General features: G+C 40.1%; 1 protein-coding gene across 14 annotated transcripts in view; it reads right to left on the reverse strand.

Annotated features, from left to right (window-relative positions):
* Positions 1-24,230, reverse strand: part of ANKS1B (ankyrin repeat and sterile alpha motif domain containing 1B) — an 839,347-nt gene that overhangs the window by 245,510 nt on the left and 569,607 nt on the right. For all 14 annotated transcript variants that reach the window (XM_036299864.1, XM_036299863.1, XM_036299862.1 and 11 more), the window contains one exon: positions 12,921-13,073. In XM_036299864.1, coding sequence (XP_036155757.1) covers positions 12,921-13,073 — 153 coding nt within the window. The remainder of the gene's footprint in view (positions 1-12,920; positions 13,074-24,230) is intronic.

A 24,230-nucleotide genomic window follows, 5' to 3' on the forward strand; every position in this document is an offset into this window, starting at 1 on the left:
GAGCAAAATACAGAATAAAAAACTAACTGACTTCATTATAATGAATGATACTATATATTTTTATAAAGCAATTTCAATAAAAAGGGAACACAGAGCGACTTCAAAAAGCTACCAAAAGTTCTTACTCCTATGGATCATCAAGCTGAAACTTTGGAACAGATTCTAGAAAGGCTTAAGTTTATGGAAAATAAATTAAGAATGAGTATATCCCTAACCTCTCAGGTACTACCCTGCTCTGCCCCAAGGTCTTTTGCTTCAAGAATAAAAAGGACTGGGTGACTGAGAGTCAAAGGTTAATGCTATGTAGTTGAGGGGAGAAGATACAGGCAATTCCGTAACTAAGCATAGTTAGAAAAACAAGTCATCGGGGGTGGGGGTTGGGACCCTCCATAGTTTTATCCTGGATGTTGTTACTCAAAACTGATCGTCATTCCCTCTCACATTTGCCTACTCCAGGGGTGGGAGGGCTCTGAGCAGCACTAAGCGGTAAGGACAGAGCTGGTAGGGAAAGATGTATCAGTTGGGGAAGATGGGAGAGCCAAGGTAGGAGAAAGACTTAGGAGTTGGGAATGGGGAAGATAAGCTGAGTGGTGATTCCTGGAGGCTGGAGTTTGCACAATAAACAGGGCTATCTGTGTTCTAAGCGGTGAGAACAGAGAGGGAGAAGCAAATGGCAACTGAGTACTGAAAGCCTGCTCCAAAGAAGTGGGCCAGCTCCTAGCCTAACTCTGGGAGAGGAATCTAGGGAAGAGATAAAGAAAACAATGAGGCAATATCAAAATCAAAGAGGGAGAGAAGAGAAAGGCATGGTTCATTAAAAAGCTCTCAGGTGATTTTGAGTCTCACAGGACACCAACAGGGCAGATGTTATTATCCTCTACTTACAAAGGAGAAACTGGGGCCCACAGTCGGTAAGTGATTTTTTAAAGGCCACATACTGAGCGGCAGATATAAGAATCAAAATCAAGTGACCTGATTCCAAGAAAAAGACTAAAGAAGAGAGGGTGCATTGGAAGCACTGATACACACCGTATGCCCTACTCTTTATGCGGTAAACAGGAAGTAAATTTTTCATATAACCAAGACTCAGCCTTTTAAGGACCGAACGGAAACAATTTTAGCCATTATTGAAAAGCATTCCTGAAATGTATTATACTAGCCCTTCAATACTGACTGTATTTTGCCTTCTTGATACATGGGGTTAAAGTGCTGAAACTTGACTCAATATAGATGGACTTCCAATTCAGGGATACCCTCCGGTCCTAACGAGGCATACAGATTTTATTGCTGTCATGCCTAACACATTCATGGCTAGAAATAGCTGTAGAGCAGAATCACTGACTCAGCTGCTTCTTCCTTCACACTCCGCTCTACCTTATTCAGTGTGTTGGTTTCTGCCCCTGCCTACTGCTTCTGATCATGTCATTCCCCTGATTAAAATCCTTTTAATGGATCCCTACTGATTACAGCAGCATTTTAAAATTCAGGCTGTACATTAAAATCATCTGGGGCGCTTCTAAAAAACCTCTCAATGCCCAGATGCCACCCCAAAGATTTTGATTCAATTGTTTAGGTGTGGGATTAATAAGAAGTTGCATGGACTTGGGCTTCTGGTCAAGATGAAGTAGCATGGATTGGCTAAACCCTCCAACTTGACACAATGAAGAAATCTAGACAAAATAAATAAAACACGGGTTTTCAAAACATTAACATGAGGCAATGAGGGACATGGATCCCTGAGAGATGAGAAACACGCAAAGTCAGTCCTTCAGTTTCCATAGTTTGTCACCTTGAGAGAATTCCCAGGGAGCCTGGAAGATGCTTTGAATTGAGAAGATGCTTTATTGCCAAGATGGTGTGAGACTCTAGGGCAGGGGTGGGCAAACTTTTTGACTCGAGGGCCACAATGGGTTCTTAAACTGGACTGGAGGGCCAGAACAAAAGCATGGATGGAGTGTTTGTGTGAACTAATATAAATTCAAAGTAAACATCATTACATAAAAGGGTACGGTCTTTTTTTTTTTTTAGTTTTATTCATTTCAAACGGGCCGGATCCGGCCTGCGGGCCGTAGTTTGCCCACGGCTGCTCTAGGGAGATTACACGGCTAGAGTTTTCTGGGTAGAGTACTAGACAGGAGAGAGTACAAAATCAGCATATGCATATAAGGAAACTATCCAAGGCCAGATAAACAAGACCACCTGAAAATATTAATGGGAATAGCACTCAGAATTCAAACAGGGTTGGTAACAGTTTGCACTATTCAGACTGGGCTGTTTGGAAACTCACAGGGCATTGTTGGATACTCAGGCACATTTTGCCTCAGTAGTCTGGAAGTGTTAGCCACAGACTTAAATGTTGCTCTGGTCTTGCCTACTCTGGAAAACAAAACCTGAAAGGATCAAAGTATATACAAGGAGCTTCTCTGCGTCCCAGAACAAAGCTCAAGAATATTTATAGGAGTACAGAAAAAATCCATCACCCAATGAGGTAAAATTCATAATGTCTGGCATACAATGAAGATTACCAGGCATGCCATGAACAATAATGAGAAAAATCTCTCAATCAAAACCAACCATAAACTGACACAATGTTGGAAAAGTTAGAAGATGAGGGCATTAAAAATAATTATTATAATCACATTCCATATTTTTAGCAAGTTAGAGGACCAACCCAAAACTAGAATACAAAGGCATTAAAAGTTATTATAACTGCATTCCACATGTTCAACAACTTAGGGAAAAGATTGAGCAGTTAGAGACATGGAGAATGTAAAAAGGACTCAAGTCTAACCACTGGAGGTGAAAAACATGCTGTATGGTAATAATGGCAGACTGGGCATTATAAGAAGAAAATGTTAGTGAACTTGAAGACAGCAATAGAAATGATCCAAATGACTCACACAGAGAAAAAGTGTTGAAAAAATGAATAGAGCATGGGTGTGCTGTGGTCCAACTTCAAATGGCTTAATGCACATGTGATTGGAGTTTCCAATGGAGAGGAGAAAGATGACAAAAACCAATATTTTAAGAAATAATGACTATGGGGCAGCCATTATAGAGGTTCCTAACATTTTAAAAACTAAAATTACTATATGATCCAGCAATCCCATTTCTAAGTATATAGTCAAAATAATTGAAAACAAAATCTCAAGGTGATATTTACACATCCATGTTCACTGCAGTGTTACTGATAACAGGCAAGAGATGAAAGCAACCCAGATGTCTATCGATGGGTGAGTGGATAAAACAAATGTGGTATTACATACAATGGAATATAATTCAGCCTTAAAAAAGGAGAATCCTGTCATATGCTACACAACATGAATGTTTTTGAGGACATTATGCTTAGTGAAATAAGCCAGTCACAGAAAAAGACAAATATTACACAATTCCACTTATGTGAGGTATTTAAAGCAGTCAAATTTTTAGAAACAGAAAGTAGAATGGTGGGTGCCAAGGGCTGGGTGAGAGGTAAAAGAGAGGTTGCTATTCAATGGATATAAAATTTCAGTATTGAAAGATGGAAAAGTTCTAGAGATCTGTTGTGCAATAAAGTTACTTAACACTACTATACAGTATAGTTAAATTGGTTAGCATGGCAAATTTTATGTTACATCTTTTTGAGTACAATAAAAATAATTTTGGTGATGATTGTATAACTCTGTGTATATTCTAAAATGATTGAATTGTATACTATAAGTGGATGAATTGTATAATATGCGAATTAGATCTCAATAACACTGTAAAAGCAAGTTCAGTATAGTACATAGCAATGAGAGAGAATGATCAGTCCTTAAACTATATGCAATGTGATATAAATGAAAGAAGCTACATGCAAGAGCATTCTGTACAAAACAAGCAAATTGAGCATTGCTGTTAGAAGTAAGGATGATAGCTGCCTTGGGGTCATGGGAAAACAAGTCACTGGAAGGGACCATGAGTGAACTTTGGGGTGCTGGTAAATTTTTATTTCTTGTTTGGGTGCTAGTTACATGTGTGGTCTTTTTGTGTAAAATCATTAGGCTGTACACTTATAATATACTAGAGTCCCAGTGCACAAAATTCGTGCACTCAGGAGGGGGGTTGTCCCTCAGCCCAGCTTGTGCCCTCTCACAGTCTGGGAGCCATTAGTTGGACATCCTTAGCGCTGCTGCGGAGGTGGGAAAGGCTCATGCTACTGCTGCTGCACTTGCCAGCCATGAGCCTGGCTTCTGTGTTGAGCATCTGCCCCTGGTGGTCAGTGCACGTCATAGCTACTGGCCATTTCGCTGTTGGGCTGAAACCATCTCTCTGACATCCCGAGGGGTCCTGGATTGCAAGAGGGTGCAGCTCAGGTCGAGGGACCCCATCAGTGCATGACTGAGGCCTGGGAGGGATTGTGGGAGGGCTCCAGGGCATGTCTGGCCCATCTTGCTCAGTCCCAATTGGCCGGACACCAGCAGTAAGCTAACCTACCAGTTGGGGAATCTGCCCCCTGGTGGTCAGTGCACATCATAGCAACTGGTCGACCAGTCGACTCTCTGCCCCCTGGTGGTCAGTGCATGTCATAGTGAGTGGCCTTAGCATATCATTAGCATATTATGCTTTGACTGAACAGCCGACTGGACAACTGGACACTTAGCATATTAGGCTTTTATTATATAGGTTATGGAGTTTTTAATGTATATTGTAATTCTATACAAAAGTTTTGAAATACGGAAGAGAAAACAAGAAATATAACTACTTCATAGAAAACCATAAAAAAAAGAAAAGAAATAATAACCAAAATTTTCCTCAAGTTGATGAAAATTATAACTTCATAAGAAACATAAAAATCTTCAGACATAAGAAACAAGAAGAAAACTATATCAATGTACATCATAATATTTCTCAAAAGCAGTGATAAAGACAAGTGCAGCCAGAGGGAAAACAACACTGACTAAAACAACAACAAAAAAGAAAGGATAATAGGAGATTTCTTGTCAGAAATAATGCAGAAGAGAAGATGGTGGATCAGTGTTGATAAAAAAAACCTGTTACCCTAGAATTCTATACCCAGCAAAAATACATTCCAAAAATTAAGGCAAAAGAAAGTCTTTTTACCAACCAAAAAAGTTAAAAAATAAAAAAGCTTATTCCTTCCAATGAAGATTTAGTGTTTAAGTGCATTTTATTGTGGTGTAATTCTATCTCAGTTAAGTCAAGGCTCCACAGCTGAGAGCAACGTAATAGGTGCAGATATACACAATATGCTGACAGAGAGTGGAATCAATAATCCCTGTCCTAGACCATCACCAACCTCCAGGCTGTATGTGAAAGGGCTAAAAATAACACTGAAGAGTGAGTGCTTGAGAGACGATTGTCCATCTTATATGAGGAAGGAAAAAAGGATGTTTTTTTCTCCCAAAAAACATAGCGAACTTTGGGAAGCTTCAGGAGAATGACTGGGAGAGTTTGTAATTGAGATGCACTGAGCAGGTGGTGGGGTCCCGGAGTTTCACCTGACACAGGCCTGGAAACGTCTGAGACTCAGACAATGTGTCTAGCTGTCCTGAAGGCTGCTGGAAAGCTGGCTGCACAGTGTGTGTATATAAATGAAATGCTTAAATACAAAGGTAATTTATGAAGTTTGCTTTACACTCGAATACTCATATCCAGTCATTTAGTTAAAGCCTTTGGCTTTGATTAAAGTTTTTTAACATTTGAAGTATTGACTGATGTAGCTTCCCTGGTGAGGAGAAATGAATATTTTTTCTCATTTATTAATGTCCTGTAGTGAAGGCATAACCTTTTACTTAAAATAATTGGTTTGGAGATGGAATTACAACATTCATTCTCCCCCTGCAATTTGTGGATTTGCAGATTATTCTTCTGGGTTGTCAGCATAAGTTACTATTTGTCTTTATCGAATATGTACACACACACACACACACACACACAGAGACAGACAGATGGACATATACACACTCACACACACACACACAATGCAAAAAAGACTTGTAGAAAGTAAATTTTATTGCCATTTATAGCAATGAGGGAAGAGTGGACAGGAGTGTGAGTTTATGATGCTGATCATAAGGTAAAAGCAAGGTAAAAGCAAAGCAAGTAGTGAGTCTAAATTTGATACTGATAGGACTCTATTTCTAGAGCATAAGTAAATAAAAGCCACACAATTACAGATTTAACACAAAATTAAAATTAGAATGTTTCCTTTGAAAATTTCTTAGTGCATCTCCAAGTGATTAGCTTATCACAATATTTCCCCTGGAAAGGTAGAAATTAAATCAACAATATTGCAAAAGACAAAATAACCCCTGACAGTTCTAAACAAAAGAGTGATGCAAATACGGTTTCGGTGGCTATTAGGCAGGAAGCAGATGATCTTCTAATCAATTTACTGTTGCAAAATAAGTCCAAATGATTTTCATGGGACACACGGGTATCACTGCTGTAGTTATTTTATTTGTTTCTACCCAAAGGTATTTAAAACACAGCCAATCACCACAGTTAGATTGTCAAAGCTATTTTTGTACTTAGAAGCAGGGATTTAAGAACACAGTGAGGCCTGCATTTTATTTTGTTCATTCAATATGTACATTTATCATGATCAATGCCAGTGAATATCATAAGCCTAATCTAGAATTGTTTCCTTGGTAAATCCACTGGGGAGAAATGAATGATAGGTACACTGAGATTCACAAATTAACAAATTGGACACGGTTCCAATTTGCTTGGTCTTACCAAAATTCCCTTAGTAGGTACACAGTGGTATAGTAAATTTTTTTTAAATATATTTTTTATTGATATTGATTAAGATATTATATATGTGTCCTTATCCCCACGTTACTCCCTACCCCCCCCCCCCCATGCCCTCACCCCCGCGTTGTCCGTGTCCATTGGTTAGGCCTATATGCTTGCATATAAGTCTTTTGGTTGATCTTTCCCCCTTACCCCCACCCTCCCCTACCTTCCCTCCAAGGCCCGACAGTCCAATCAATGCCTCTCCATCTCTGGATCAGTCCTTGTTCATCAGTTTATGTTGTTCATTATATTCCACAAATGAGTGAGATCATGTGGTATTTATCCGCTCTCCAGTTCCATCCATGCTGTGGCAAATGGTAAGAGTTCCTTTTTCTTCTTCCTCTTCTTAAAGAATACCTTTCAGCATTTCATATAATACTGGTTTGGTGGTGATGAACTCCTTTAGCTTTTCCTTATCTGTGAAGCTCTTTATCTGGCCTTCAATTCTGAATGCTAGCTTTGCTGGATAAAGTAATCTTGGTTGTAGGTTCTTGCTATTCATCACTTTGAATATTTCTTGCCACTCTCTTCTGGCCTGCATGGTTTCTGTTGAGAAATCAGCTGACAGTTGTATGGGTATTCCCTTGTAGGTAACTGAGTTTCTTTCTCTTGCTGCTTTTAAGATTCTCTCTTTGTCTTTTGCTCTTGGCATTTTAATTATGATGTGTCTTGGTGTGGTCCTCTTTGGGTTCCTTTTGTTTGGGGTTCTCTGTGCTTCCTGGACTTGTAAGTCTATTTCTTTCACCAGGTAGGGGAAGTTTTCTGTCATTATTTCTTCAAATAGGTTTTCAAAATCTTGCCCTCTCTCTTCTTCTGGTACCCCTATAATTCTGATGTTGGTACGCTTGAAGTTGTCCCAGAGGATCCTTACACTATCTTCATATTTTTGGAATCTTTTTTTCTTTTTTCTTTTTCGGTTGGGTATTTTTTGTTTCTTTGTATTTCAAATCTTTGACTTGATTTTTGGGATCCTCTTGTCTGCTGTTGGATCTCTGTATATTATTCTTTATTTCAGCCAGTGTATGCTTAATTTCTAGTTGGTCTTTTTTCATATCATCCAGGGTCTCACTAAATTTATCAGCGGTTTCCATAGAATTCTTGAAAAACCTTATAAACGTGGTTTTGAACTCTATATCTAGTTGTTTGCTTTCCTGCATTTCTGTCATTTGTGACCTGTTTCTTTGTCTCCACATTTTTTATGCTTCCCTGTGTTGGTAGAGTGGTTTTGTATGCTAGGTGTCCTGTAGGGCCCAGTGGCTCAGCCTCCCCAGTTACCTGAGGTGGACACTCTTGGTGCACCCCCTTGTGGGCTTTGTGCACAGTCTTGTTGTAGTTATGCCTTGATTGTTGTAGGATCACTGGGAGGAATTGACCTCCAGGCCAATTGGCTGTGAGAATCAGCTGTGTCTGCAGTGGGAGAACTTCTGTGCTGAAGACACCCTTCTGGGGCAAGACTTGCTTCAGTGGGGCTTTGGTGCTCACTGAGTCTGCGCCCTGAGTGTGTCCCTTATGGATCTGAGGAGTTGTAGTCTGGATGGTCCCTCTCTGACCACTGGGTACACTGGCTCTTGGATCTAAGGAGGTGCTAATTTAGCCTCTGCCTGAGGTTACCCAGCAGGAGCTACGAAGAGAACTGCAGATTCCCCTTCCTTTTTTGGAGTTTGGAGGTGCCCTGATGAGGCCCAGCTGTGAAGCAATGCAAGCTGCTGTGGGGCCTTGGGCCTCCTCTTGGAAGTTCTGGGTCTGTCTGGCCCAGCTGCAATTTGTTAGGTAATTTTCAGGTTGCAAAGGGCCAGGGCATTCATATGCAAAAACCTCTGCCGCAGCCTGGGTGGGGCGGGGTCTCAGGGAATCAAAGGGTGGAGCAAGCAGCTATGGCTGGTCCTCAACCCTGCCCTAAGGGGCCACACGTCTCAGTGTCCTGGTAATCGCTGCAAGCACCTCTGAGGAAAAGCCGCCCTCAAGTTCAGAGTTCTGCCTGCTGCCAGACAGTCCAGTTTCTCCCCGTATGAGTCCTGGGTCCCCAGAGACTTCCCAGAACCAGAGTTCAGAGCAGTGGGGAGCTAGTGACTCCCTCCTGATTCAAAAAGACAGCCGCGTCCTCAGGTACCAGCCCCTTTCCGTGCGCGCGCTCGAGCCTCCGTACCTCTGCACTTTACTTCCGCAGCTCTTCTGAGTCTCAGTGTGCTTTTCTTTCCTTCTAGTTGTAGAATTTACACTCAGCCAGCCTTCCTGTAGTTCTGGATGATGTCCGTTTTGTCTTTTTGTTGTATTTTTGAAGTTGTTGTGGGAGGCAGCCATTTCCCGGTGTTTACCTCTATGCCACCATCTTAGTTTCTCCAGTGGTATAGTAAATTAACATTGTTTTTCATAATTGCAATATGTTTTTAATCTAGAAAATGGATAATTTCATGGGGATTTAATAATTATCCATACATATCTCATACGGGTAATATACAACCTTTTTATCTAAAATTTCCCCCATGCAGGGCTGTTGAGGCTGTCAACAGTAGAAACTGCTGTGCAAACTTGGTAATACTAGAGGCAAGGCCAGAAAAATTCATTTAAAAAATATTGATGTACTCACACACTGTTAACTTGCCTTTCATTCTCTTAGCAAGCCTTTGCTGACGACTATAATTCAAGCTAGAGTTTCACCAGCTAGCATCTGCAAAGGGAACAATTTGCCTGACAATCTCTCCCAACATATTAATATTTTAACAATAAAATATCATGTAAAAGCGATATTAATGATGCTATTAATGATAGTGGCAGACACAGGTGCAAAACAGAAATATTGATAAAAAAGATCGGTTTCTGAATATAAAACATGGATTAGGGAACAAAGAGAACAATTATTGGCATAAAGGAATTCTCTATGTCTGGATACATAGGGGCCTATAAAATTGACAATACCTGATGTCTTAAAAGTTTCTCTGTGCTTTATTTCTCCTGCTGACAATGGTGGTTTTAAGACATGAGATTTCTAACACTCTCCTTAATCCTTATACTTGGGTAGCTTTGTGACCAAAACCCTTATTATGTTACTCAAATAACCTTGCTTTTCAAAGGCAATATACTCCACCAAGAAGAAGATCTTTGGACACTTTTAGAAAGATTACAATTTCAAACGTATTTGTGCTTGTTAACTCACAACTTTGTATAGTTTTAATTTCATTCTGAAAATACTTTGAATAAGCTTATTATGCCACTGAGACTGTATGATTTACTATCAAGCGTAATACCATGTGAAATTGGAGGCTTAGTCAATACTACATAGTGATGCTGCAGTTACTTGCAATCATATCAGCAGTCATCCTCCTCATCCTCATCCTCTTTCCCTCCACCAGCAGGTCTCTGTCTCAAAGTTAGTCTACACTTGCACTTCTCTCTTCAGTTTACACAGAACCACAGTTATTGGGGTCACTTCGTTTCCTTCAAACTAGCCAGTCAGCACCAAGGTTCAAGATGTGAATTTCCCAAATTAGCTTTGCTCTCATTCAAGATGACTGTACATTCTCTTCAGCCTAAAACACAACAATGGGTACTTAATATAGAATTACAAGGCTCATCCTATATAATAAAAGCCTAATATACAAATTGACAGAACAACCAGTTGCTATGACACACAATGACCACCAGGGGCAGACGCTTAACGCAGAAGCTGTCCCCAGCCCTCAGGCCCTAGGCCAGCCAAGGTGGGTGTCAGCAGGGCGCCCCCCTGATTTCCCCACAGATCGGCCTTGATCACTGGCCAGGCCTAGGCACCCTACCCCTGCACGATTTTCATGCACCGGGCCTCTAGTATATTATACAAGATGTTTTCTTATACCTGGATGCCTTCCCTCATTAGTTGAGATAAATAAAAGTCTTGACTCTGAGACCAGTCAAAAGCTTCATAAGCCAACAACCCTAAACCACTCAAAGAATGACTCTTACACAGCAGCTCTCATGGACACAAACATTTTGTTCTCTGATTTCCAAGCATGAAAGTACAGAACAGCGTTTGTCCATAATCAGTATATCTACTGAGAGAAATGACTTGCAAAGCCTCCTTCAAGAGTGCAAACTTGCCTGTAAAGATGTCACAAGGAACTGTAAGTTTTACCAATTTATTTTAAGGACAATAAATTAATTAAAATGAAACAAGAAAAAAGGTTGGTGTTAGATGCAGATGCTATACTCCAGGCTGGAGAAATTAGGCCTCAAGGTCTCAACCACAGTGACTATGTTTTCCAATTCTGATACAATGCTTGTGACGGGTACTTCTGCTCTCCATATCAAAGTCAGATTGCGTTACAGAAAATGCAGCTAAAGGGAAAACCCTTAAAGAGACAGTCCCAACTCAGGGCTGGCTGGCCCCTGGGTGGTGGTGGATCAGTCCCTGACCCTGGCGGTAAACCTTCTGGCACCACTGACCGTGCAGGCATTGTAGCTGTCCATAATGCGAGGCCACAGGGACTGACCAGGGATCTCTGGGCCACTGGTGTCTCCAGCACTGAGGAAGGTGTGGGTCCAAAACACTAGTCTCAGCATTTGGATTTTGAGAGAGTATAGTCTTGTTTCAATGATACTTGCTTCACACATTTTATAGTCAATTTCTATTGGAATCCATTTTTTTTTTCAATGAGGAATTGGTGCTAAAGCCTATTAGGTGAGTCACTCCTATGCTATCTATCATGTCCGTTCTTCAGTGGGGAAAAGCCTTATTCAGAAGATGCTACATAGAGATATTTGTCAATTATATCGTTGGCTTCAATGCAACTTAATTGGAAGCACGCTTGTTTGATCTATGGAAGGTACCCCTTTAACAAAAGGCTAAGAGTAGCCGTAAGATGAGTATTGAGTTCTCAGTGGAGAACTGAAATCGGCTTGATGCAACTAAATAAGCAGCACAGTTTCCACTAGTTACACTGCCATACAGACTAAGAGCAAAATTAATCAGAGGCTTTTAGTCAGTAAGTTTCTTCTGAAATAATGATCGCTTTTGTGAGGGTTGAGCACAGAAAGCTAAGAGGAGAAGATGGCCAATTAGAAGGAGCCAAGAATTTGTCCATTGAAAGTGGTTTTTTTTTTTTTTTTTTAGTTTTTGTTTTTTTTTAGATTAAAGAACAGTTTTTATGAGATGTTCCAGAAAGGTATTATTTTTAGGACAGACATTTAAAAGCAAAGAATAATCAGTCACTACTAATGGCCATCATTTAATATAATTAGTGACGTGTATTATGTCGAGACCGGACTTTTGGAGACAATGTGGAATAGAGAGTAGAACTGATCACTTTTGAACCAGCAGAAATTCACCTGCTTTACTCTTCAGCTTCCGAATACGTTTTCAGTTATTAGACTATAGAACTTAAATCTAATGAATCCTTTAAAAAATTAAATGATTTCACATTCACGTTTAAGAAGAAGTGTTCGTGATTCCAAATGTAATGCAAAGACATGATCACTATATAATATCTTTTTATCTCTGTCATCCCTTTATTCTATTAGAAATGAAACAGCAGTAAAAATAAAATGAGAGAAGTGTCAGTAACAAAAATACCTATGTACATTCAGTTGATCTCTTTGGACTCAAATACATGGCAACATATATTGGCCAGTTTTTATAGAAAATCTATGCCATGTGTATGAATAAAATGAAGACAAGATTAGATATAAGCTGTGGAAAATAAAATTTTGATATTACAGCAGCCTATTTAGTATGAACAAAAGCAGTCTCTTATAATGCAATTAAGGAGTAGAGTCAAGGAATCATAATATTCAACCAAAAATTATAACTTTCCTCTTTAGCAATAAATTTGAGCAAAGATAAAATAGGAGCCTATTCGTTATTACATCCATACCCTAAACTGATAAAATTTCCTAAATTGGAAAATCCAAAAGTGCTTGGAAAGTTTTCTGAGATAATGCAAAACACCCTGAGAGTCCTTTGAGTTCCCACCTCAAAACTGCAAAAGACTGTGACTGTGGAACTTGACTGGAGCCAAGAGAGATGTATATTTAAAACCAGAAGGCATGTCTGTAAATCCTTAGATGTCCGAACATTTATAAAAGAAAGAAAAAAATTACTTGTGCACAATAAGAACTACATTTATCAAGGGTTGAATGACTAAGGCATCTTTAAGAGACCAACTTACATTAATAAGCTCAACCTCCCAGATTTTTTTCAACAGGTCCATCGACGTGTAGCCATTGATTAGAAAGGCTTTGGTGTAGTCACCTAGTTCGATGGAATCCAGCCACTCAGCGACAGAGGTGGGATGGTAGCCATCATGGCCAATGGGTCTCATCTGCAATTAAGAAACGTGAATTAAGATTACTTTAATCTGTATACTTTGTGTCCCCAAAACAGGAATGCCTCCTGGAAAGTTATCTGATAGGAAGCAAGAGATTTTTCTGGGTAAGGAAATGAAGAAAACCGAAATATTTTATGCACAATTCTAGTTCACTAATAATCTTCATGCTGAATTAATTTAAAAATATGCACCCCAAACTTTCAAATTTAGCTGCTACACCACCTCCATATTTGAGAGAACTAAATATGTTGAACTCCTGTTATAGACATTACTGGCATTCTGTCGGATGGAATTTCAAATGATGTCAGTCATGCAGCATTAAATGCAATGCTGAAGGCAAAAGGGATCACATTCCCAAAATGTGGATGATACTTCTCATATGCACAACATCAAAGCATGTGAAAATACTGTATGACTTGCCTGAAACAACCAAAGGAATTCATCCGTATGCAAGACATGTATAGTAGGCATTGCAAACGTACTGGAGAAAAACAGTGCTGTGCTAAGTCTGCAAAGAAAGGCTTTTCAGTGTTTAAAGACCACGTGTTCTACATTGATTCCACAGTATGTTAGACATGAACAGAGAATGCTCTGACAGACAGGTTTCTATTTTTCATCAGCTATATACAGATTTTATTTACTTATTTTTTACTCTAGGAGAACAAAGAAGTGTGACAACAGCATAATGTTTCTGAGTTTAAATTGGAGTATGAAAATAATTTCAGCAAGAGAAACTTCTGGGTTTAAAATTCTGTATGGATTATTCCAGTCCTTTAGCTTTTATCTGGAATTTTAGTTGAATTTGTGGTTCTTGAAGGAACTCACTTCCAAGATGTGTGCTGCGTCACATGCCACACTGTATATATCTGATACTTCTGCTACTAAGGTACCTCATCAACCTGCTGTGATCCTTCAGTGAATTTGTGATGGGAACAGCAAAACAGGGCAGCATACAAAATAGATTTTCCTCTTCCTTCAGACTCAAGGAGATAAATATTAATGGAAATCTATATGACTGATTTGTGAGCAGAGAAAAGATTAGCCTGGGCGTCAGGATTTCAGATTTTAATCTTAAACATGTTAGGCTTTCTGTCACTATGCAGTGTTCTCATTTTTAAGATGATCCTTACTCCTTCATTTTAAAGTTACTCTTTCTCCTTTCCTATTTCCCATTGTTTCCCTCCCCAGTCTATTTTCAATTTTGAGGTTTAAATGTCCTCTATTTTAAAGTCACAGTGTAATTTATTATTTGCATGAGAGTCTGAACTGCATCTGGCTTTTGTATATCACTTTTACATGGACTAACCGGTTGTAGCTACTCATTCAATGTTTGTTTGGGTAACACTTAGCTCGGTGTTTATACCAAAGTAGCTACAAATGTAAATAACTGCTCAGGGTTATGTATGCGTAAAATTGAAGACTAGGACCCAAAGCAGAGGCTCAAAGGTATGAAGTACCTTCATATTCTGGAGAGAGCTACAAAAATATTGGGCTAAGTGTATTCTCCAGGACCAAGAGGTGGTTGAATCAACTCTGCTAACTTGAACCAAGACCCCAGCCCCAGAAAATCCCTGGCTGTCCCAGTTGACAGGAGGAAATAACCAGAGAAAGGGAAAGAAGGAAGGAAAACTCAATGGAGTTGAAATTAACAGCCTGGCAGGGAAGTATTGCTGTCAGTCATTCATGAAACTGACCACCCTGGTGGTGGATACTGGGGACAAGCTTAGGGAGTCCTGATGAATCCAGCTGGGGCAGAGTCAGATATTTCATGTCAGAGACTGTGCAGTGGGGTTCCCATAGGTCACCCCAAGTGACACACCACTTCTTTGAGAGAGCAATGTCCATCTGCCACACAGAGGTTGTTGATGGTCTGTTAGCCAATGAGCAGTGGCAGGGATACCCACCAGATCTCTGCAAAGCAAACCTAAATATAACGTTTGCCTTTCCCACAATCCCTCCTTCTTGACCAGTGCCAGGGAATTTAGAATAAGGAAAGAGAAAGGTGCCACTACCCTGGGGAAAGTCTAAAGGAGGGAGTGAAGGGCAAATAAAATAAAACGAGGTTTCAATGGGTTGGCACTGAATTTTCAATATTTTCCATGAGTGGAAAGTTATTAGATATGTTTGAGATAACATTAAAAATTAATAAAGAGAGAATCAATTGAGTTTAGTTGAAGGCAGGATTAGAAAAAAAATCACATCAGTATCTCATGGAATGCAGACTGCCTGCTCATTAATCTAGTTACTCCCATGAGGCAAGTTCTCTAAGCCCATCCTTAAGGAGGTGAGAGGGAGGGAAGTATTTGCTGGGATTGTGAGAAATGGGCAGAGTAGAGAGCAAGAGTGAAGAAGACCTGGAAATGGCTACATTGATGTGTGCAGGGGCAGCATTCATTCATGTACTCATTAAAAAATATTTAGTCAGTGCCTATTCTGATGAATGTTGTGAAAACAGTAGAGAAGAAAGTAGTTACAGTGTCTCCCTCATGGAAATTATAACTCTTAATTAAAAATATATGAATAGGCCCTGGCCAGGTAGCTCAGCTGATTAGAACATTGTCCTGATATGCCAAGGTTGCAGGTTCGATCTCCATCAGTGCACATACAGGAAGCAACCAATGAATGCATAGGTAAGTGGAACAAATCGATGTTTCTCTCTCTCTCTCTCTCTCTCTCTCTCTCTCTCTCTCTCTCTCTCTCTCTCTCTCTCTCTCTCTGAAAGCAACCAATAAAAATTTAAAAAAGATATGAACAGGTGACCAATAAATTTTAAAGGCTCTGTGTACCTAAAGAGAGGAAACCTTTAGAGCCATATGAAGTTACAAAATTAACTTGACACGTATTTAATGATATGCAGAATGGTTACTGTGCACCACAATTTCTTTCAAAGCAATTCTCCCATCTGTTCCTTCATTTCTGTTCCTACTGTCACTACCCTGTTTAGGTTCTCATTAGCATTTACAAAAACTAATGCAATAGCTTTCCACTTGCCCCCCCCCCCAACCTTTGCTCCATCTTATAACCTGCTGCTCCATCACTCTGCCAAAAACTCAGGCTCTTAAGTCAACCTTTGCACAAAAACCTATAGTGGTTCCTCCTTAATAAAAGCCCAAATGTCATATTCCAACATTCTGGAACAGCTGTGCTCAGGTACAAACTTATCTTTTCAACCTAATCTCACACTGCTCTGCTATGTGCAGCTTAATACATATGATTAGACATGTGTGTATGTCTAAACAGTATGTTAACTTGCTACTGTCCCATGAACATGAACAGTGCAAGACACATTCATATCTTTGCTAATTCCATTTTCCATGCTTGGAATGCTTTTGCCTTTATTTCTGGGATGTTTCTCCAGCACTGGCTTCCCTTTTTGTGCTCTAAGACACAAATTTGCAATCCTGTGTTTGTAGGCTATCTCACATAGATGTCCTATAGCTATCACCAACACAAGTAAAAAACAAATTTATCTCCTTCAGTTCACAGACTAGCCCTCCCTCTGTGTTTCCCATCTCCGTTAACAGAGAACCATCACACCATTTACACGTCGATGCTTAGGAGGCATCTTTCCTCTTTCTGTTTTACTTACCATCATATCTAGCTAGGCCAACAAGTTTTACAAATTTGATTTCTAAAATGTTTTTCAGTTCAGTTCTCTCCTTCCAAAAGGGACTTTGGATTCTGACAGTAGTGCCTACCCCAAGTGTTGTTGTGAGAATTATATGATATAGGGTATAGATATTGCCTAGTAGAGTGCTTTGGATATAATAGGTCTTCAGTAACTCTTAGTTCTCTTCCCTCTCCACTGCCTTAAATTAGACCCATGCTTATTTTGATATAATACTGAGTATGTTGGCTGCTAACATTTTCAACTTCCAATTATAACTTTTCTTTCCTCTCCCATCCATTTCTCCTTCCCTCACTACTTTCCTTTCCCATTTTTGTTTTAAAAAGGGTTTATGTCTACTCACCTCTTTATACTCCTCCTTCTCCCAGATAGTAGTTACTGTTCAGAAATATTTCTTACAAGGTCACTCAAGTAGATTGAATTGTTGTTCTCAATGCTCTGCTTTCTTCCTATATTAGAACTATGCCCCTGTGCTCTTTGCCAAGGTTTCTGCATTGTATTCTGCTGCTGGCTGGAGTAAGTTCTCCATCCCATTGATGTTGGCCATGCACTTGCTTGGACAATGGAATAAGTGGAAGTGTCAGTGTGGCATAGATCGGGCCTCTGTGCTACTCTGATCTATTCATCCTTTTGTATTCTTAGGCTCTTCCACAAGAATAACAAGGTTTTTGTGCAAAGGCTGAGTAGTTGCATAACTGCTGGCCCAGGAGAAAGATGAAGACTTATGGGACAAACCTAAATCCAATCCAAAGCTTGGAGTCTACCCTAGTTCAATCAGGATCAGGCATGAAATATCTTTCTATTTCTTTGTGTTATCTTCACTTTCTTTCAACAATGTCTTAAGTTTTTACCGAACAGATCTTTTACTCCTCGGTTAAATTTATTCCTAGGGATTTTATTCTTTTTGTTGTGATTGTGAATGAAACTGCTTTCTTAATTTATTTTTGTCATTAATGTATAGAAACAAGAGGCTTTTTTAAAATTGTTTTGTACCCTGCAACTTTATTGTATTTGTTTATTATTTCTAATAATTTTTTGGTGGAGTCTTTAGGGTTTTGTATATATAAAGTCATGCCATCCACAAGTATTGACAGTTTTACTTCTTATTTGCCAATCTGGATGCCTTTTATTTTTTTATCTTGTCTAATTACTCTGGTTCGGACTTCCAATACTATGTTGAATAAAAATGGTAAGAGTGGGCATCCTGATCTTAGAGGAAAAGCTTTCAGTTTTTCATCATTGGTATCTTAGCTGTGTGGAACAACAAATCATTTGTCCTATGTAGCCTTTATTGTGTTGAGGTACTTTCCTTCTATAGTGATTTTATTGAGAGTTTTTATTTATCATAAATAGATATTGAATACAGCAGTCAAATGCTTTGTCTGCATCGAGTGAAATTATTGTATACTTTTTATCCTTCATTTCATTAACATGTATATCACATTGATTGATGTGCAGATATTGAACCATCCATGTATCCTGGAACAAATCCCATTTTATCTTGGTATATGATTCTTTTAATGTATTGTTGTATTCAGTTTACTAATATTTTGTTGAGGATTTTTGCACCTATGTCCATCAGCGATATTGGTCTGTAATTTTCTTCTTTGTGTTGTCCTTCTTTGGTTTTGGTATCATGGTAATGTTGGCCTCTCAACATGAGTTAGGAAGTATTCCCTCCTCTTTAATTTTTTTGGAAGAGTTTGAGAAGGTTAGGTATTAAATCTTCTTTGAATGCTTGGTAGAATTAAAACGCTCTATTCTTTAAACCACCATATTATAGAGGTTTGTATTTCAGCAGCTTAGCCTTTCATTTAATACAAACAGAATTGAAAACACGGCAATTTTATGTAGAACATTTAAAGGAAGGCCACATTTCTATTTGACAGTACATTGCATTATCTCTTGCTTTGTGTAGCCACAAGTTTTCATATCCATTGCTGGTAAAGAAACTTTATTTTATTTAACTGTGTGTTGGCAACTTTCTGTTAACCACGTCATCATCCCTTTGTGACAACTAAACAAGGGATAAGAGGGAAAAGTGCCTCGAAATTCAAACTTGTACATCTAGGTACATGGTGGTATCACCAGCTGATAAAGAAAAGAGCATGGACTGAGATGGCATTATTAATTTTGAGATGTGAAATTAATGTTGCTGTGGAATATCATGTTACATTTGGGAGTAAGTCTGAGGAGTCATGTAACTTTGGGGATCATCAGCAGTACAAGTGGGAGTCTTGGCTCCTGCACTCATAAGCTGTGTGACATTGAGTAAATTACTCAACTATTCTAAGCATCCATTTTCTGAATAGTAATGTGAGAGACAAAAAGGATATTTACCTCTGAGTGTTGTCATGGGTAATCAATGAAATAATGAGAGTTTAGCAGAGTACATGGCGCAGAGAAGCACTCAATAAATCTCAGTTTTTAACTTATTTTATCATAAGTGGGAACTGAAATCATAAATGAGGCTAAAGAGGGTAATTATATAGTACGAGAAGAGAAATGGCCTTAGGGTGAACCAACACTGTCAATAAATAAGCAAAATAAGTACCCAGCAGGCCAAGAAAAGGAATGATCAAGATGAGAAGGGGAGGAAAGAGTTTCAAAGAGGGTATGATGAGCCATGAGGAAATGCTGCAGAGAGGTATAATGAGATGAGGAAGGAGAAGTGTTTTCAGGACCTGGCAAATTAATCACTGGGACTTAACTGGGAAGAGCCCAGAAGCTAGGCTGTGCTGGATTTAGGTGGGAGTTAGAGATGGGGAAGTAGCAAGTGTACTCTAAACTATTCTTTTCAGTTCATTCATATGGGAAGAGGAAGAGAAAGGGGAAGATGTTAGAAGGTATATGGTAAAGGCATGGAAAGGGTGAGAAATGAGGACTCAGCCTTGAAGAAGGTCAGAGATATAAAGGAATAAGAACCTGAGAATGTAATGGAGATTGGGGTGGGGTGGAGGGCTTTTTGCTTGTCTTTCTTGGAAATATAATGCAAGAGGCATAGTTGGCGCTAAGTTTGGGGTTAGTAATCTTTCTGTGAAAACAGTTGTGAGGGTCCAGAAGCTGCCTGGCTTGGACTTGGTGATAGCTGGATCCTTTTATGGGACCAGGTAAAGGCCCTTATGTGGATAAGGACAGCCATCCATGTGGCATGCCACTCCCTAGATACAAACACACAAACCTATCATTTATGTAAACCTGTGCAACAGCCCTGGCATACCAGGCTCAGCTACTAAAACTTGCCTAGAAAGCTGTAATAACGTGGCTTCTCTTCATATTCTGGATGTATTTTATACTCTCAGACTCCCTGATGTGACTTTTGTGATAACAGACAGCTGATATTGTTGAGTACCTCCCTCTATTCCTGCTCCTTGTTCTAGCCTTTGCTGCTCTGTCCTGCTGCTACCCAAGACTTGGACTAACAGTAGCCCTGAAAATAAACCAGAACAATCAGTGCTAGCAGCCAGTGTGCCCCTGAATCCAAATGCAGGTCTATCCAGTAGTGCGAGGATCAGATCTCATATAGGCTTTGAGACCTAAGCTTAGACATCACTGTGCTATTTCAACAGTGGCTCTTAAAAGACTGATTGAACATAAAAGGGGAGGCAAATCCACTGACCACGGGTCCCCAGAAAGAAGTCTATCCAGCACCATCTAAGTGTTAGTGCAGTGCAACTTTGCTGGGAGAGACGTGCCTGCAAAAAGGATAGGACTATTAGTGATAAGAACATCACCTAATAACCATATGGGACTTTCAAGACCCCAAAGCATTTTCGCATACATCATCTCACTTGTGAGGGGTTTCAGGTGACCTTGGGGAAAATGTCCTTTGTGAAGTCCGAGACCTTGGTTAGTCCATGTAATAGTATCCTTTCTGAGGGAATTGAAAGGATTAGTACACTGTGACTATTGTTGACAAGCAAGGTGTGATAAGGTCTCCGTATTGGGTCTGTGCAGCAAGGGAGGGAGACAAGTAACATTTACAAATCTGCTTCTTGAAGCCCCTTTGTTTAGAATCAGACTCTGCCATGGATACAATTTCTATGAAAGAATAGGGAGGAAACCTAAACCCTCTGAGGTACGTGAATTGTGTTTGGGTGTTGCTATGGACTTATAATTGCAGAAAGAAGTAACCTCTCTGTTCTTCCCCACCATGAACTGAGCCTCACTTAGGGTGCCTACAGGGTTCAGACAATTGAAAACTTCCAGGCCTGGCCAGTGTGGTTCAGTGGTTGAGTGTCAATCTATGAACAGGAGGTCATGGTTCGATTCCAGGTCAGAAATCATGGTTGTGGGGCCGATCTCCTGTAGGGGGCGTGCAGGAGGCAGCCGATCAATGATTCTCATTATAGATGTTTCTCTCTCTCTCTCCCTCTCCCTTCTTCTCTCTGAAATCAATAAAAACATATTTTAAACAAATACAAAATGAAAACTCCCAGCTTTAGGCACAGGGCAGGAACAGTAAAGAGATAGTACCTGGATATTACTTGGCACTACATTTTGGGGGAATAAAGGGAAAGTAAAGCGCTTTGGACTGGGCACTGTCTCTTAATACCCCATGATTTCTATTTTAGAAATAAAGGAAACAAATGAAGGCCTATCTCAGAGAGTACCTGAGCCTTTCCTTATTTTTTCAAGTCTTATATCACGGAGTAAACTGAAAGGAAGCAATGAACAACAAACAATGCATAGATAAGAAATGTTCTCAAGAGACATGGTGGTCATCTCTAGCAGCACAGGATTGTCAGGTAGTGAACAAAACAGACACTGGCCAGACTAACCTGGCCTCTAGTCATCAGGGAAGCGGGACCCTCTTTGATCAAAGGTTCTGGGCTCACCACAAGTTAAAGAAGTGAAGCTTCCCAAACAAACACGTTCTATAAATCATGGTAGAAAGAAAATGACATCAACAACAGCAACTCCAAAACAATCTCTTTATAGCTTTGCAAGCTCGGTGAGCAGACTGCTAGCCAAGCACTGGTCTTTTCAGCTTCACCTGTGCCCATAGACAAACTACGGTCCATCGCATCACCTGAGAACTGGCAGTTACCTGTCAAGTGAGATCTATGAGGATGTGGATGAAAAGACACATACACATGGCTCTTGGGCTTAAACGATTGTATTAAAGGATTTTACTGTACTTTCCCCTGAAGCTTTTGGTAAAGGAATACCTTTAAAAGGACATGCGTTTTGTTTTGTTGTTGTTTTTACCATCATCAACTGAGCCTCAATCGACTTGGGGTGCCTTTTAATTTTTATTTCTAAAGTCCTTATTGAGATAATGTCGACCTGAACGCCCTTTGATAAATATCACTATTTGTTTTGATTCATTTCCTTGGTGCAAAGTTCTTCTATGAAACAAGGGCTCAGACTGAAGATGAACTGGACTTTTCGCAACTGAATAAGTTGCTCCCCATCATTCCCATTTCTCAAGCTTCACCGGTGATGTGAACTATATTTAGAAAATGACACAGGGTCTCGTTTTCCCTCTGACAGTACATGTTTTCTGATATTCATGTGGCTTTTCAGGGGCTGTGCAGCACACTGCTTTGCTCTTAAAACAGAAACTTTAAATGCGACTATCAATCAGGAAAATTGTTGGCAAGTTTTTAGTCTCAACTAAAAAAAAAATCTCCTCACCCTTGAATCTTCAGAAGTAATGAATGCTCCGAATGTCAATTCTATTTATTTGATATTTAAAAACCATGTCCTTTCTCAGAGCCTCCAGGCATGTGCATAATAACATCACCCACTGAAGCACTTCAAACAGATAAATCTGCCATAAAGCCAATGTTAACAGGTTACAGATGAATAACTTATGTCCAGACCGGGGAGGGCAGTACGAAAGATATTTACATGGTGGCCTAAAATTAGTAAAGGAGTAACAAAAATGAGAACCCCCACCCCATTCCATCCATCCATCCATCCATCCATCCATCCACTTAATCTGTTTATCTGTTCATTCATTTATTCATCCACTCATCCCATTCATTCAACAAATACTTATAGCATGTCTACTATACTGTAGTGCTGTCCTGGATGCATCAGTGAACAAAACATATACAGGTGCCAGTCCTTGTGAGCTTACATTCTAGTGGGGGAGACAGATAATAATTAACATGCATCATAAATAAGGAAATTACATCCAAAGGTGATAAGTGGGTCAAGAATCCAGCAGGAGGATTGGAGGTACTGCAGTGTGTGTGTGGAAGCAGGAAGGTGCACCATTCATAGGGTGCTTAGGAGAAGCTTCATCCAGAAGGCAAGATTTGAACAAAGATGTGAAGATGGTGAATCGGCTCTGTTGGCAACTAAGGGGAGAAAATTCCTAGTGGAGGAACCATGTAGAGCAAAGGACCTCGGGATGGAGTGAGCCTGGTGTAAGTTCAAGGAATAACAAGGACATCAATGTGGTTGGAGCAGCTTGTGCAGGCAGAGAGGAGTGGGCATCAGGTCAGACAGGTAATCAGGGGGGTCAGATAAGATAAAGCTCTGAAAGCCTTGTAAAGACTTTGACTTTGAGGGAAATGGGAATCAATGCAAGAATTGGAGTAGAGGTGTGACATGATCTGGCTTATGTTTTAGTAAAATCACTCCAGCTGCTGTGTTGAGAACAGTTCACGGGGAGGTAAGGGTAGGAACAGGAAGGCCGGTGCAGAGACTGTGGAAGTAATCCTGGAGAAAGAGGACACGGCTTGCACCGGGTGTGAGAGCAGAGGTGGTGAGGAGTGGTCAGATTTAGGATGCTTTCTTGAGACATGAAATAAAATGTTCCTGTTCTTGCCTGGCTGGCGTGGGTCAGTGGTTGAGTGTTGACCTATGAACCAGGAGGTTACAGTTCAATTCCTGGTCAGGACACATGCCTGGGTTTTGGGCTCGATCCCCAGTAGGGGGCATGCAGAAGGAAGCCAATCAATGGTTATCTCTCATCATTGATGTTTCTCTCTCCCTTCCTCTCTGAAATCATTAAAAATATATTTTAAAAAATTAAATAGCATGTTCCTGTTCTCTAACACAAAGTGGGAATCGTGAGCTGACAGCTGCAGCTGTGTGGCATGGATTTCAGCTCAAACAGAACTGCACTCAACTGTTCTGTGCAGGAATATTTGGATGACTGGCGGGATTGGGCATGCATGGGTCTGTATTCAGTGAGGAATCCTGGGCCACAGGAGAATCTTCTTCTGCTCAAAGAAGGTGATCAAGGCATATGTATTTGATTCAAGGGACAACAGACAAGGGTGAGAAGGGAAGGATTGTGAACGGATTTCAGGACCTGGTGCTTTGACTGGCCCTTGGCCCAGCTCCCAGGAGCCATGCCCATAGAAGAAAAAGCTTTAGTAAAAGAGCCATATAATGAAGCATTTCTGGGACATTGGGAACAAAGGAGTCAGCAGAATTGGCACCAGCAACTTCATCAGCGAGCAGAGATGGTGCCATATTGCAGACATGGGTACTCTTGACATTGGGCACCTGCAGTTGGCGGTGGTGCACACATTGGCAGGCTTCAGTGACAATGGCAGAAC

The sequence above is a fragment of the Myotis myotis genome, unplaced genomic scaffold (assembly GCF_014108235.1).
Source record: "Myotis myotis isolate mMyoMyo1 unplaced genomic scaffold, mMyoMyo1.p scaffold_m19_p_3, whole genome shotgun sequence".
NCBI classification, from domain to species: domain Eukaryota; kingdom Metazoa; phylum Chordata; class Mammalia; order Chiroptera; family Vespertilionidae; genus Myotis; species Myotis myotis.